The sequence below is a fragment of the Haemaphysalis longicornis genome, unplaced genomic scaffold, assembly GCF_048455015.1.
Source record: "Haemaphysalis longicornis isolate Haplotype H1 unplaced genomic scaffold, Haemaphysalis longicornis Haplotype H1 scaffold_4, whole genome shotgun sequence".
NCBI classification, from domain to species: domain Eukaryota; kingdom Metazoa; phylum Arthropoda; class Arachnida; order Ixodida; family Ixodidae; genus Haemaphysalis; species Haemaphysalis longicornis.
Genome location: NW_027526361.1, coordinates 106,391,841 through 106,408,272, shown reverse-complemented (window position 1 = coordinate 106,408,272; position 16,432 = coordinate 106,391,841). Strand labels below are relative to the sequence as shown.

The 16,432-nt window shown below is 45.4% G+C and overlaps 1 protein-coding gene across 1 annotated transcript in view; it reads left to right on the top strand.

Moving 5' to 3' along the window:
* LOC144179912 (uncharacterized) overlaps positions 1-14,369 on the top strand; it is a 168,390-nt gene extending 154,021 nt beyond the window's left edge. Inside the window, exons 3-4 of the mRNA XM_077708334.1 lie at positions 5,463-5,669; positions 9,392-14,369. Coding sequence (XP_077564460.1) covers positions 5,463-5,669; positions 9,392-9,802 — 618 coding nt within the window. The 3' untranslated portion in view covers positions 9,803-14,369. The remainder of the gene's footprint in view (positions 1-5,462; positions 5,670-9,391) is intronic.
* The last annotated feature ends 2,063 nt before the right edge of the window (positions 14,370-16,432 follow it).

The following is a 16,432-nucleotide window of genomic DNA, read 5'->3' as shown; positions in this document are numbered from 1 at the left end:
GGTCCGCGCAGAAGTAAACGGAGCACGGGAGCGGTGGCCGAACTGCATCGATGCGCCGCGTATGGGCGCCGACGGGAACCGTGGAGCGCCGGTCAAAGAGTGTGTTCGCACTTCCCCCGCCGCCCTATCTGATATGTTTAATCTCCGCTCAGCTGTCGTGTCATGCTGGGCGAGACGGTCTTTAAAAGGCAGCGCTGGGCTATGAGAGGGGCGCTGGTTGCATTGTCGTCAGGCATCAGCGGCGACCGAATCCGCTGCTCATGAGCTGGACGAAGCTGCGCGCGCCGGGAAACGCGCCTTGTTGCGCGCTGTAAAGGGCGGCATAAAATTGTAGGCCGCTGCTGTTTGGCATAGCATGTCATTGCATATAATTTATTGTAAGCCGGCAACAAAATTGCCCTGGACAATATAGAAAGCACATTCACAAACAGTTTCGTTCTTCTAAAAAAAAAAAAAAACTCGCTTCCGACATTTTTTCTTTATTTGAGTTTCTCCAAAGTTATTGCTGCGCTCCGTCCAGGTCTGTTCTGAAGAAAGGGGCAAATGATGTCTATGCGGTGGAAATTCTGTACATGCCATAAAGTATAGATACAATCGTTTCCTGCCATGTTTCCTGCTGTTACAGCGGGCCTCATAGGGTGCATATTTTGTCGTCGCCTTAAAACCGACGTTGTTGTTTTTAACGAATACCTCATATTAGTTAAGACAGTGTTGCAGATTTAAATTAAACTCCACATTCAATTAAAAGGTGGCTTCACCGCATGACCTAAATGTTTTGCAAAAAAGCGCCGTCAGGGCCCCAAAATGACCGATGATGAGTATAGTCGTCATGACCATCCATACTCGTCATCGGTTAATTTGGTACACAATTTTGTGACGGCTATCATCGTTAACGGGAGCGAAAGCGTTAATGTGACAACAAAGTATGATCCCTATGAGGGCCGCTGTAATGGCAGGCAACGTTTGTTCTCTAATACGTAATTTCTACCGCATGGATATCTTTTCCCCCTTTCTACAGAATAGACCTGGACTGAGCGGCAGCAATAACTTGGGACAAACTGAAAAAAAAAAATGGGGGGAAGCGAGATTTTTCTTCCGAACAACAAAAATGTTTGTGAATGTGCTTTCTATATTGTACACGGAAATTTTGTTGCCGGCTTACAATAAATTATATCGCAATGACATTCTATGCCAAACCGCAGCGGCCTACAATTTTATGCCACCCTTTGCAGCGCGCAACAAGGCACGTTTCCGGGCGCGCGCAGCTTCGTACAGCTCATGAGTAGCGGATTTGGTCGCCGCTGATGCCTGCGAGCGGCAATGCAGCCAGCGCCCCTCTCATAGCCCAGCGCTGCCTTTTGAAGACCGTCCCGTCCAGCATGACACGAGAGCTGAGCGGCGATTAAACATATCAGATAGGGCGGCGGGGGCAGTGCGAACACACTCTTTGACCGGCGCTCCATGGTTCCCGTCGGCGCCCATACGCGGCGCAGCGATGCAGTTCGGCCACCGCTCCCGTGCTCCGTTTACTTCTGCGCGGAACTGTACATGCAATAAGACCAATGCACGTCTCACATGCGACGGGGCGCCGAATCATTATCACAGTCCACGTTTCTGGCATGATTATGGCCCATATGAAAATATGAGACAGTATAACGCAGTCTGTTACATTTTTTCGCAACCTAGAGCCGACAATCTAGAAAGGAGTCACTAAGAAATATAAGCAGGGCTTCAACGCCTAGGCTTTGCTTCCTGTTGTCAGCCCACGTGCCCAAAATCTTTTTTTCGGACAGAAGACGAGTGCCCAAGCGTAGTAATGCTGGCTCAATGTTCTTTCGCTCACTAGAGTACGCTGGACAAACTCTGATCACATGTTCGATAATCTCTGGACAACTGCACAGAAGGCCGTCCGGGTTGTCTTTGCGTCCGATTGGGTGATGATAGTGCCGAGTCAACGCCACTCCAAGTCACAGCCTGTGTAGCAAGGTCTCTTGACTTCTGCGAAGTCGAGGGCAATGAGTGAGCCAGAACATTTGCTCTGGTAGAGTATCGCGTTGGTATCTTGCCTTGTGAAGGGCAAAATAAAGAGAGATCCATTGTGATGGGCCTGCTATGGTCCTGCATTCGCCAATTCATTTCCAGCGATGCCACAGTGACTTGGTATCCACTAAAGCACCAACGTGTGGCCTTTTTCACACAACTCTTTGAATAGGGTATAGGATAGCCACATCATTGGGCAGCTTATCATCATATGCGCCTCACCTCATTGCAGTGCTCATTTACAGTAACAAAATATAGTCCACTGTTGTGGCCTTTCACGAGAGATGATGCTGAGTGCTTCGCGTGAACCAACCATTTCTCCTGCTGGAGACAACGCCCTGTGAGCAATCTTGAGATGTTGGATCAGTTCCTTCCCCGTCAGAACCACTGCCGCTGCCTGCGAAGCCGCCGTGACTGAGCCGTCAATGAAAACTTACGACTCCTCCCCGTACACTTCACTGATGTAAAGTAGTGAAAAATCTTATGGCCGAAGAAGACATGGGGGACTTTTTACCGATTCTGGGAATTGATAACCGCACCTGTAGATTTGGTATAACCAATAGAGGTACGTCTTTGATTTTGGCGACTGCAAATCTGGAGTACATCAAACGTCGTTGCGCCGGAGTACTTCGCCTGTAGCTTGAGTTCGACCGCTTCTTGAAAACACTCGACAGTGGTTGACACTGATGTTTTGTCACATGTGGGAGGTGCTCACGAAGAGCGTCTTGCGGGAGGTTGACTAGAACTTGGTAGACTCGCGCTTCTGTGATCATTCCACATGTTGATGTGCATCGAGGCAACCCCAAACAGATCCGTAAGGCTGGTGACTGTGCGCTTTAACTTTTGACTTCTCTGGCGCTCTTTGCACTCGTCGGCCTTGCGCCATTAAACACAAACCATCATCGACTGTGCGCTTTGAAGCACGCGTAGTGACGATCACCGACGGTTACCTGGCCACTACACTGTAAATAGCCAAAAACAGCGCCTGGGAAAGGCGGAACAGCGGCGAAACCGATGGACCCCACGATTTCCCTGCCATATGCTGAAGGACGTGGGGGAAACTTTGTAACTTCCTTCTTAGTGCAGAGACATGTTTTGAACAGGACCGTCCTCAATCAATCGTCGCACCGAGAAATTTGTGGTGACTGATACACAGAATAACAGCCCCTTCCATCTTCACCGGGTAGGATATCATGGCTTTTCGGGTAAATGCGAATTTTGCACTCCTGGCCGCTGAAATGTGAGGTCCCTGATGGCTAGGGTACGTCCAAGGGGCAGATTCTGCTTTATGAAGTCGTGCTTGATGTAAGTACACTGACAGTTGCTGCAGTAAAATAAGAAGCGGCGTTCATTTTCCTATCCCTTAATAACTTGAGAAAGATATGCTCAGTTAACGGGACCCACACGCAAGAGATAGACACTTTAATAATGGAGTTATATCAAGCAACACAAAAAAAAATGATTAGAGCAATGAGTAGGTTTTCTTCCCATCTTATTACTGGACCCCGTCCTCCAATTTGCACTTCTACAGTGTTTGCACCGGCCGAAAAATGAATGAGAACATAGGGTTGGACAATTTGGCAATAGTTACCATGAGGTGCGTCACGCCCTTCAGCGACAAAAAGAATTTTCAAGACTATTGGTTTATCCCCCCCCCCCCTCTTTCCTGTTTTATAGCACCAGAAGGTCGTATCAGCGAGAAGTTATCTTGGTACTTTTATCTTTTTCTTACGCGTGCTGCCCCCTATAGTAGGCCTTCAAACGTAGCATTGTGCGTGGGGTCGGAACCTTTTTGGAAAATTACTACCGCTGTTAACTGAGCACCCCCACATATACAATGTACGTTTAGGATTATATTGCTCCGTGTACCAACTTACATTGAGGAGGCGCAAAACAGGATTTGATGCGGCCAGAAACGGCGATTTACTACTCGGATGGGGCCTTGCCTTTGTTCACTGCCGTTTGTTGCTGAACTAAACTACTGGCTTTCCCGTATACGCGCCAGTTCGTAGCTTCTGTGCAAAAGTTACGTTGCAACGTGAGGCCTCCGTGGCCTTTGTTTGCGCGAAGCGCACAAAGCCTCCGAGACAGTGGACTGTGCTCTCTCCTTCAATTTCCTTTTCGATGTCCACGTGCAGAAAAGGGAAAAGATTGTCACCAGACGCCAACTCTTCGAAAGCAATCACAGCTACATACCGTCAAGGCGCCCTCTTTTGTTTCCAGCTCCCCTTTCTGTCCCGGGGCATCATTTTCTTCATCCTTTGCTTTTTTTGCGGCCTTGCGTCGATCGAGCGGATGAGCGAGACGCGATTGTCCCTGGCCCCCTTTCTGTTCCTCTGAGATAAACGGGGCTGCAAAACTATTCTGTGCGTCAAGGGTCTCAGTGGAAGAGGGTCGAGGAAAAAAAAAAAAAAAACTCCGACATTGCGCCACAGCAAAAAGGGGAATGCCCGAATTGCTTTCGACTTCCTTTTGGTCTGTCGCGCGCCAAAATGTGTGTGCTCGCAGTCTTGATCTTTGGGCTGCTGCTTCGTTTGGTGGCGCCCCCATTAGAGTGAAGAAGCGACGAGTTTCTCCGGAAGTGGGCGCCCTTTCAGGGGCATTTCCGGTCTAGCCCGGTGCTCCCTTACTTCCCCACTTGGCGTGCGTGTCCTTCCACCCTTCCAGCGCGTCCTTAAGGGCCTGTATTGTTCTTTCAGACTTTGAGTGTACACTGTTTTATTACATTTCTCTAATTATGTGCCTTTTCTGTGTCATTGCTATTTGACCTCGCCTTACCTTCTTTCTTTTATGTATTCTTGCGCTTTGTTTAATTTCCGATTTGGCTTTACTGGCTTTATCGGACCCCGAAGTCAAAATACAAGCTGATTGTATTGAAAGTCCTAGTCTTTGGTAACTGACTTTTTCGGCTTGAAGCAGACATGTGATTAGTTTAAATACTGCACAATTCAGAAGCAAGGAAATTCCCAATGGATTTCTTAGGAACACGAGTGGGACGAGTTCATCAGAGCCCATCGCAAATTTTTCGGTGATATGGCTTGTAGTTGAATTGGCCTCGAATTCGAACGAAAAGGGCACGAGAATTTGCTTTTGCTGGTTTATGTAATTCCGCTGCTGAACGTTTTTCTGGACGTCTAGTCATTCTTGTTGAACTAAATGAGAGCAGTGTTACTGTTGGGGAAAATGTGACATTCACCGGAAATGCAACCGTACTCCACCTTGGGATTTTCCCCTAAACTGGTCGATTAAAACGATGTTATTCACCCCTTAAAATAATTAGTGGGCAATGCAGGACATGCACCTGGTTACCATTGCCTTTTATCACGCGCAAGAAAAAGCAATATTCCTCTGCTAACTGCTAAGTCAAGAATGAAGCCCCAAAAGCGCACCTCACTTATTTCTGTGTCGTTGGCGTCTCACAGATCTACGGTCGCACTGCTGAACGGCGCAAGTACAGCAGCCGACTTCAGGATGACGACCTGGACAATGTGACGTCATCGCCCAGCAAGGACTGGGAGAGCAAGCTGGCGGCATCCTACGAAAACTTCGCCGCGGATAGCGTCTACGACACGGAAGACCTCCAGTCGCCACCACCGCGCGACCTGCTCCAGTATGACGAACGATACAGGGTAGGTAGCCAGACTGATAAAAGAACACACGTACTTTTGACCGATTTGTTCAGTATGTCAGGTGTTTAGAGGAGTCACGCAGACAAAGTACACTTTTGTCTTTTTGGAAAGATTTGGTGTTTTATAGTGCCCCCGGCGTTTATCCGGCAGAAAAACTACCGTATTCACTTAGAAATCATTCAATTTAGGTTACACTTTTGATTCTCCCGCCAAATCGTATGTTTTCGTGACGTCTGCCATGAAATCACAATGGTGGGTATTGAAATGATCTCCCAGTACGTCATTAGGCTCTGAGTGTTGCTTACCGTCAGTCCTCCCAGATGGCGCTGCCGCACTGAGCCGCGGTACCCGTCGAGTCCTCGGTGAGGGAGACATCTCGCTTTCGGAAGCACCTGGAAGTAATTCTAACGGAAAAGTGAATTGGACAGCAGTGCAGGCTAGCAAAAGAAGGTTAGAATATTGGTAGGAAAAGAGCAGAGAAGAATCTGGGAAGGCATAAGAACAAAGAATTCACACTAGCCTGAAAACTCCATGTTTTTTTTTTTTTGCAGGTGATTGTACGGTCGCGTTACGACTAAGTTCATTGTGCAATATGTCACCCCGTTACAAAGGGGAGGCCGCTAAAAATCATCATCAGCGGACCGTTGACCACCGTTGCTTCGTTGTTGACCGTATTTCTACCTGGCTTGTTTTTGTTGCGGTAGAAAGTGCTAGTTTCGTGAAACTTGGAATATGCTCGACAAACAGATTCACGTAAGACAAAGTCGCTTACGCCAAACGCCCAGTGTCGTGTAAGGCAACTCCAAAGCGGCGGAGTGCTGTGAAAGTAAAACATGCATAGTCCGCCCAATACCAACAGCAGTGCGCATCGGTACTTGTATGTGTACGCGTGTTTTCGTAACTTTGATCGTTTACCCCCACACTTCTTACTGCTTTAAAAGGAACAGGCATTACATCTAAGCGCAAATAACTCGTTCGACAAGCTCATGAGACCTGCCTAATTTGCGTTTTCTTTTGCCGGCCTCAGCCAATCACACAGCTGGGCATGTGACATCATATGTTCTGTTGCGGAAAATGAGCTAATGAGCTGCATGGCCATTTCCTTTTTTTCCTCATTATAGAGCTTATTTGAGCGACCTGTGCGTTAAAAGTGGAATAAGCATGATTCTAACGAGGCAATCTTTCGAATGAACCAAACTTGTGGTTTGTCCGCATGGTCCCTTTAATGTAGCCCAGCCGTAGGAACAGAAACTAAACCCAGCTTTTCACGCTCCGCGCAAATTCATAATTTGCGGCTAACATACGATACCGTGTCTTTGTATAGAAGATACAAGAAGTCGATTCCGTCGATACCTTCTGGGAAAAATGAGCCACCAGCTACACCTATCCTCTCCTACACTCCCTAAAAAGGCGGCATAAAATACAGTTCAAACTCGCTTTAATAAAACCGGTTTCTTCAGATTTTTTTATGTAATAAACGAATTCTAATTGTTCCTGCAGAGTCTCATTCATTTGGTGCTTCTTCGGTTTTACAAAGGTCTCATTTCTGAGTGCCGAAGTTTTTTCTGAACAATTTCTGAGTGCCGAAGTTTTTTTTTTAAATCTAGGTATAAGTGTTCAATTGTGTTCTTTTTATATTGCCGCTCTTCAGGGTGAACAAATGCGAATTGGTGTTGTTGAGATTGTCCATATTGAACAGCTGCTTTGATTCAGATAGGTTTAATAAAAATGCCCAATATCTGCGGTGACCTCAATGCTCCTGAGGACTGTAAATTATTGTAAGCGCTTCACTGGGCAACTTATCTTACGGTCCTAGTTGCGCCCCCTCAGGTTTGAGTGAATGACTAAAGTTTTGTCGCATTTGTTTTTGAACGTGAGTTGATGCTGACCTAAGTGCCAAGACTTTCATCTGCCCTTATTATACATTTACTGTTTGGCCATCTCTCTTACTTTTCACGCAGGCGTGGTAGGAATTGACCAAGGTAACATTTTTTCGCGTTGATTGTTGTTTCCTAGCATGATTTCCATGTTTCCTAGCGTGCATGTGCACTGCTTTACCTAAGCTAGCTTAAATTTTTACTCATTTACCCCTGATGCTATTAACATTCTATTTTAAACTTGTTAATTATTTGCTATAGTCTGTGTCGCATGTGAGCGAACTATAGGGTGTTTTATTGTCATCACATTTTGTTTTCGGTTTCTTTATGGTGTCTCCATTTTCACAGTTTGGTTCAATTTTGTCTATATTGTAGCACTAGAAAATGAAGCGCTGTTCTTGTGCTAGATCACTTGACGTGCTTGTTTGTGTGCAGACTGCTCTGCTATTCAGTGTGAGCATGAATAGAAAAAATATTAGAACCCTGGAGATCGGATGTTTATTTATGCTCCACATTACAGTCAATTTATGGCGACTGGTTTGCCGAGTGTATGAAGTAGTTAGTTTTAGTAAGGTTGCAAATTCTGGTGAAACGTTTTGCATCAATCTTTAGCTGCCTTTCACTGTAAAGGTGTTCTGTTAAGTTAAGCTAAATGGTTTTAAAAGGCATCGTTAGGAAAGAAAGGTATTGAATGGATAGTGAGGACGCTTTTAAAAAGCAAAGCGACTCTGATTTGCCTTACGAGTCAATCGAGGAACCTTAAAATGGCAAACTATTTGCAGTATCTTGTTAAGACGACCTCACCCCTTCGAGCACATATGAAGGAAGAAGATCTGCTTGCAACGTTTCTGAGCACAAATCCCGCTATTGCTAGTCTAAAAGGGTCCACATGCAAGGACGTTTAAGTAGAGCCCAATTAACAGGAAAAGAACCTCGCCTCCGTAATGAACAGGTGGGAATATATATGCATATTACAGGCATGCAAAGGGGCAGTTAGATTGTGCAGGGTGTCTGATGGCTGGCACCGAGCATCTATATGATCATTAGATAGTTGTAGTAGTTACGCTTAGAGAATACGTAATGTTAACGGTTAGACAAAAGACATAACAAAAAGTCAAAATTAGAGCCTTTCTCGGCATACCTGTTCCGTTAATTGTATGATTACGGTCCCTGTATAACCGTTTGCCATGCTTACCCTCGTGCTTTACTAAAATGCAAAGTCACATAGCCATCAGTGTATTCTTTGATTAATGTATTTCGATCAATACCGAGTGCTCCAATGGAATTAATTTGTTCTTCCCAATGAAGGCAACAGTAATATCGACAACCAAGGTATACTAAAGTGTTGATCTATTACATCAGGTTCTGTACCTAGAGATTGAACTACACAAAACTATAATTTCGGTAAGATATCACTGTTCAGGCGGTTCGGTGCGCCATTCATGCAGCATAGTCCACTAAGCAGGATTGTCACGGGCGTTTCTGTGTTCACTCGCTCTATCGTTTCCATCTAATCTATGGCAGCAACGTGTCTTTGACTCTGCCGTCTTTCCCAGTTATCCCGCGTGACTCGCGGATGCTCTTTATGCACTCAACCAGCTACCCTTACGACTCGCCTCTAAATTTCTCCTCTCTAATAGCCCAAGATTCTCGCAATGTCTCAATCTTCTTAACTGTGGAAACTGGCCGAGCTTTCAACGTATTCCTTGACCGTTAACAAAACATTGCTTCTTACCGCGCGCCCCGCTTAAGCTTGCAAAAGCCTTGCACGTTTTACTTGTGCTGTTTGTTGTAGTGTGGTCATGTACTCATTGTTCTTCCTCTGCTCGCTTTTTCAACAACTAGCGAAAGCAGCACCAGATGCAGCAGCTTCTTCAACAGAAGCAGCAGCAGAAGCAGTTGCAGCAAAAGCAAGAGCAACAGCACAAGCAGCAACAGCAGCAGCAGCAGCAGCAGCAGCAGCACAAGCTGTGGTGGTGGCAGCAGCACAAGCAGAGAGCACACAAGCAAGATCACCGGCAGGAGCGGCACCAGGAGCAGCAGCAGCACCAGCCAGATCAGCACGAGTGGCAGCTGCAGAAGCAGCTACAGAGGCTACAACAGGAAGAGCAAGCGCTGCAGGATGACCGCAGCCGGAGAGTGCTCGAGGAGAAGGCGGCCATTGAGGCCAGCCTAAGTGCTCAGGACACGTGGAGGAACAAGTGGGGTGTTCTGGTGAACAAGCTCCCGCTGCACGCGCGAGACACCGCCTTTTGAGCCGGCACGGCACTCACTCCCTTCCTTTGTCACGCAGCTTGTCGTTCCTAATGTGCTGGTACCTCAGGCGCGGGTGCACACCCGCAAGTCGCCAGCCTTATACTCACGCATACTCACGGACCTTGTGTGCTGCCTGTGAAGGTTCCGCCGTTACGAAACCCATCTTTTTTGTGCTTTGTGCGATCGCAAGTTGCTTGTCCCGGGCACAGGAACGAAAGAGACTGCATTGTAGCGCTAGAGTCATATCGTTGCAAGGTTTTCTGTTTCAGGTAGCCAACAGTGGTGATATCCATAATGGGGACGGCGTGACTGTGCATTCATGTGGTGCAGTATGAGCTGACTTAGCTAAAACAGAGAAATTTGAGTTTGCTCGATTTTCAAACCATGATGAGAAAGGCGGCACTCTCGTCATATTCATAAAGGTCAGAGGTAAGTTTCCTTAAACGATGGAGTGGTTGTAAATGTGGCGATACGTACGAAGGTTCGAAATTCCCCAATTTTAAGGTTGCTTTTAAAGGTTCGGAATTCCGCAATTTTAAGGCTCCAATACACGTTTTGAGATGAGCTATATGGGGCACAGGTATCAACTGGTGTAACAAGAGACCCAATGGAACCTAGATACGATTTTTTTATTCGGCGTACTACGACACGTGGATAGCAATTTGGCGAGGAAACCTGCCGAACTACAAACTCACGGCCACATTTTTTCATGGCCTAAGCGCATCATCTTGTAGTGTTGACCTAGCATTGCGTTCTTCAAATAGGCGTCCTGGTATAAGTGCACATATGCGACCAGTATCTGCATGATAATATGGCCAAGAAGGCAATATCGAATACCCTCTTCGTGTTAGTCTTCAGAAGAGTGCATTCACCATAAGATTAAACCGATTATATTATCTAGACGGAGTCCTAAAATTTTGATTCCGAGATCATGCAGCTCCTTAGAGGTTTAAAGGTACCCGGAACGGTGTCTCTTTTCTGTTACTGTTTCACGTACTCTTAGCTGATTATTCTGGTTGAAACAAAGCCGCAAGGGAATTTATCAGCAGCACAGAAGGGGATTTTTTAGGTGTCTGGTTACCTTACGTGGAAAGCCGTGGAACGAGACGACTGTTTTCTTGCCATATTTATACCATGGTGCAAGTCTCTAGCAGCATTTTGGTAGTGTAATCAAGTCATGTGCGCTGCACGCTGGTGAGAATTGTCTTGAGTTGGGTTTTTGCATGTGTAATGGCATGCACGTCCACGAAAGTTAACTGAAATGACAGTTTCCTGGCACTCCAAGTAACTGATAATGTAGTGTAGCAACAAGTATCATGCACTATTGGTTAGTTTGTTATGGCTTAGAGTCCCTAGAAGCTATGTTAGGGGACTGTGTGGAGTGGCTTTTGCCATGTCGACCACATGCACACATTGCACACCATTTTTGTGCCTCATGTACTATTGCATCGCCATGAAAAACTAGGGCACAGGACCCCGCTTTGCAAAACTTCCTTCTTTATGAGCATTGTGAGATATCAAAATGCTTTTCTGTGTGCATTTTCGGCAATTAAGGTAAAAGTTACCGGCCTCTTAAGCTTTACTTTTTGTCTTTTATTAAAATTACCAAGAACTTACCACATAACCAAGAGCCACATATCTTCATGAGCTTATGTGGCTTGTGCTTATGTGGCTGTTCATAAACTTGTGGAAACAGCAAACACAAGATACAAACGTCAAGGTAAGAGCTGACATAAACATGTAAACATGTATAACGTATACATTATGGTCGACAAAAAAGTAAGGTGCCATCAAAAATAACTGAAACACGGTCTCGTAAACTTACGGAAATTCCTTTTCCAAGAAAGTACTTGACTGCATTAGTGTGTGTTTAAAGGAGTGCTCACTAATAGACAATTTTCATGTTAACGTGTAATGGCTGTCATAAAGGCAGTAAGACAAATATTTTGTAAAATTTACAAATACTTGTTCCAGTTGCTTATGATGACACCTGTACGCTATACAGGCCATGCATTTTGCCAACTTCATTATTCTAGCGGCGTGACCGAAGACTCCTTTGTTTGTTAAGTCCTCATCGCTTTTGCTACAACAAGAACTGGCCTAAGTGCATGATGTAATGTGAGTTACAATCAAGAAACCTCGGCTCCCGTGGTTGCGGGTGTGTTTGATCTATTTATAAAGTAACACATCTTTCATAGAGAGTGCTTGAATCACTTGCGCGTTTGGTCGTCCAAGTCAACATGATGTGTCTCATACTCAGCCTCTGTACAGTCGCTACTGCATATAGTGATCATTTTTTGCCAAGATCTCAAGGCCGGAAGGTGCTACTACCACCCTTGAGTCTATTTTCACACTAGCCACGACTTTTATTTATTTTTCGTTTGAGCATTTCCCAAAGCAGCATTTCCAGCTTTAGGTCTTATTTCCGTCACTGCTTACGTCCCCCATATGCTGCTCACAAGTTAATCTAGCCAGTAGTTTATTAGAGAATCCATTGATTCTTAGACAGCAAAGCATAAAACATCACAATCAAGCCCTCCAAGACTCTATCATGATTCAAGCATCTGATATGTATAAAATATACCTATTTTCCTATCTCTTGTTGGAAAAATGGGAACTTGTATACAAGCTTTGGCCAGCACTGTACGTTTTGTGTAGCATTGCGATGCGTGCATGACTTGTTTCAAAAATACTTCTGCTCTGGATACCCATTAGAGCGTTATCTAGACACTTTGCTATACTGTATGACATGCTCAACACGCCGCACTTGCGTTAGCCTTAGGAGATACTGTAGAATTTGTGCCTGCCTCTGCATCCTTAGAGCATGGATATTAATCAGCTAAATACCTCTCAAGTTTGTTGGAATCTGGGTGCTTTCATAGGCACATGACAGGAATATAAAAATGGTTTACTACTACAGGAAAGTTCAAGCATATCCTTTACACCGAACGAATCGTTGTGGGAAAAGTGCTTCGAAGTTGTGTTCGGAATATTTCATTGGTAAATGCTTAGTCTTTTGGCATTAATACAATACAGGTGTCGTCTTTGTTCTGTATAGAAGGAAACAAGTCATACACATCATGTGTTTATTTCACGACATATATTGTAACGTGGTTGCGAAGTTGTGTATGTGCAATAAAAACAGAGAATCGGCCATGGGCTAAGAAAGATCATGAAATGTATAAGGAAACTCTTTTTTTTGTGCAACATGAAGAAGCGTTTTCGCAGTGTTTTTTCAAAACAGGAAGAACAATGAGTTTAAAAATGGTCCCAGACTTCGTTCCGTTACAATGTATCCGAATGACCTATCATTGCAACCGAAAGTGCGAACAAGTCTAATGGCGAGTCCCTGCATATAATTTGACTCAATGAATGTGGTGTGAAATTGCGCAATGTATGTATGACGTCATGCGATACGAGTGTGTTACGCGCCCGCGTATATTCGTAGCACATTTTATCCTTATAGTCCTGTTATTCGTAAAATTTGCTTCTACAGGCACTGCGATTGACTGTTAAGATGCACTGCGAAAAACATAACTACAAGTGTTTTTAAGACGTAAACGTTTGCTGTGTTGAGCAATTCACCTTATCATGTTGCTGCTAGTCAGGAAACATTATGTGATTATTCCGTGAGTATCTATGTCACATGACCTTTTTTGTTCTCTGTTTGCAGACGTGCACATTAATATAAAATTCAAACGACGCTTCGCTGCCGCCAATGTATTTGTACTTCACAAATTTGTGATGGTCAGAAGTGTTGCAGTTTCACTCTTTGTGATTTTGTATCAGCTGTTTGTTTTAATGGCTATTGTTTTCAGCTGACAAAATACAATTGCATTGTTGTCTAATATTTCGTTCGTCCCTTTCTGTTGTCCTTCTCTTAATTTGTGAAGTGTCAATGCACGTTTTGTTTTTTAACACAGCTAATGATACCCTCTCACACCACGTATCCTTTGAAACAAGAAAACGTTTTTACACGTCAATTTACGGTAATTGTTTTTAAGATAATCTTTCGCTTCAGGGATTAATTCCCTTTAAACACGCTTCAACTAAGACGTACGTTATTATAACAGCGTCCCGGCTTGTTTTTGCATGAGACCAGTAATTAAACAAGGGTAGCATTATGGGTGTGCTAGTAATCTTTAACTTAACCACGGTAGTACAACAAAAAAACGGAAGTAACAGATATGAACACATACAATGCTGTGTGGCCACATCTCTGATGACCGTATTTTTACTATGCAATCGTACTCAAGTCAGTAAATCAAATTGTTGACTGTTGAAAAGCTTGCCTGTTTGGTAGAAGTACAAAGAAAATATTTCTCTTAATCAAGACTTTTTGACGATTGTGAGTTCACACATACGTAAGAGAAACAATCGAGTGGCGGAAAAAAAATTATGTACGCGTAGGCTTCGTTTTATTTGCGGTTAGTATGTTTTTGGAATCATTGTCGTTGTGAAACTGACCATGCTTTTCTGTGTCCTTTTTGATGTCTACAGGTCTAGGTGCCATGGCGTCAAAAAGTGTTTGTGCCCATCAAACGTTTCTTTACAGATTTACTTCATACGAAATAATTGAAACACAATATTTTCTCCGGGAGTAAAATACTCGCCGAACGATCTTATTCAACTGAGTAAACCGCAACTACCCAGTGTTCTTGTCGCAGCTTGCGCCAGCCATTGCCGAGCATATTTTTACTGGCGAAGTACCTTAGGGGCTCGGGCTTTCGGCATTTCCGGTCGTCTCCCATAGTCACAGTACTAGAACACCGGGACACTCCATTTCTAACGCCTCGAGCTAGAACCTTTCGTCTCCATGGGCAAAAATGCGTGCTAAAAACACACCAGGGCACTCGTTTTCCAACGCCTCGCGCTACCTCTCAGCATGCTGCGGCGTGTAAAACGAAGCAACTAACGGCCAGCCTGTCTCTCATTTAATTGCCTAAATTCGGTTCAACGCAGGAGACGGCGCTACCGCCACAGGAAGGGCGCGATTGCTCCTCCCACCGGCGCTTCTCCGGCGCCGAATAAGCGCGCGCCGTGTGGCAAGAGAGAGAGAGAGACTGACAATCTTCGAATAAACTTATACACTGCATGCTTCACCCCTTCTCAGGTTTCCCGTGAATGGAGATGGCGCGGGATTCTTTACACTAAAGGAGGCTATTTTAAGTGGATTCTCGACGTGGATAACAGAGATGAGCAAAGTGTACACTTGAATACCTAGCCAGGAAGAAACACAAGCACACAGTTACCTTTACTCAGCATATTTATGGCGTATGTGAAACTTGTCAGCAAGTTGATACAATAGCAACAGCACCAAATGCAAACGCCATATTCCCGTAGTTTTCAAACTAAGAACGGGAACTTCTCTACGAACAGTTCGTGTAGTAGCCTGACAAAATACCCTCGAATAGTTCCGAAGGAGACAGAACTTTCCGCCAAGAGAGAATACGGAAGCGGAGCTGGAACTCATATCACATGCATGATGCTTTGGCGTGTTTTACCTCCATTTGTTCACCGGAGTAGTTGCATGAGGTGAACTGCTGCACTCGGGTGTGGGTTTGCATTGTGTGCGGGGAGAAAAAGTCATACATTCTACCACACGTAGACATGAGCTGACATGAGTGCTCTATAAAGTAAAGGAATGCCTATAGATAAGTCCCTGATCTGCACCATTTCTGATAACACCATCCAGTTTTGATTACCCTGAATCAGCCCGCGTGTGAGCACTGGACCCGTAACGCCGATGGTGCCACTAAAAATCTACTGATTACTTCTATTTGCTGGCTTGAGAGAGCATGATGTGCATGGTTGTTATGTTGTGCTTCTAACAGTATCATGCTATACGTTTTTGTTTTTGTAACACATGCCTAATTTTTAAAATATATATACCTTGCTTCTATATATATATACCTCTGATAACCTTAGTTATTCTGCCTATTTTACGGTTCCTCAAAACTGATATTCATGGTAGGAGGAAGTTCTGCTTATTTCAAAATAAAATGGCCGCTATCTGCTCCCTTCGCTGCAAGTGCCGACGAAAAAAACTCCCCCCACCTCCCCGAAGGGGATCCTGCGGAAATGCGAATGCATTGGGTGCACCGATGAGTGCGCTGCTGCAAGCAGTCACGGAGAGAGGCGCGCGCTCCACTGTATTTATATATATTTTTCCGAGCGCAGCGAGCGGAGAGACGGTACGCGTAGAGGAGAGAGAGACCCGCGCAACACGCCCGCCCCGCGCGCGAGCTCTCTCCGCCGAGCTCCGCGATGCGAGCGCCCCACACGCCCGAGCGCGCTCCTCCTCTCCACTCACTCTCCGCCACTCCGCCCGAGCTCCGCGATGCGAGCGCCCTCACACGCCGAGCGCGCTCCTCCTCTCCCCTTGCCCTCCGCTACTCCCGCCCGAGCTAACACGTGCTCCGGTTGCTAGGCGCGCCACAACTGTTGCTAGGTGCACGCCGGCCAACGCACGACAACCCCCGACTAAGAAATGCATTCGACAGTCGACAGAAAAACGAAATGCATTCGACAGAAAAACGACAGTCTTCCGCCGTCCCTGCCACGTCTACACTTTTCCCGGTGTTCCCTTGCCGTCTCACTCATCGCACAATAAACACATTCCTCAAGTCA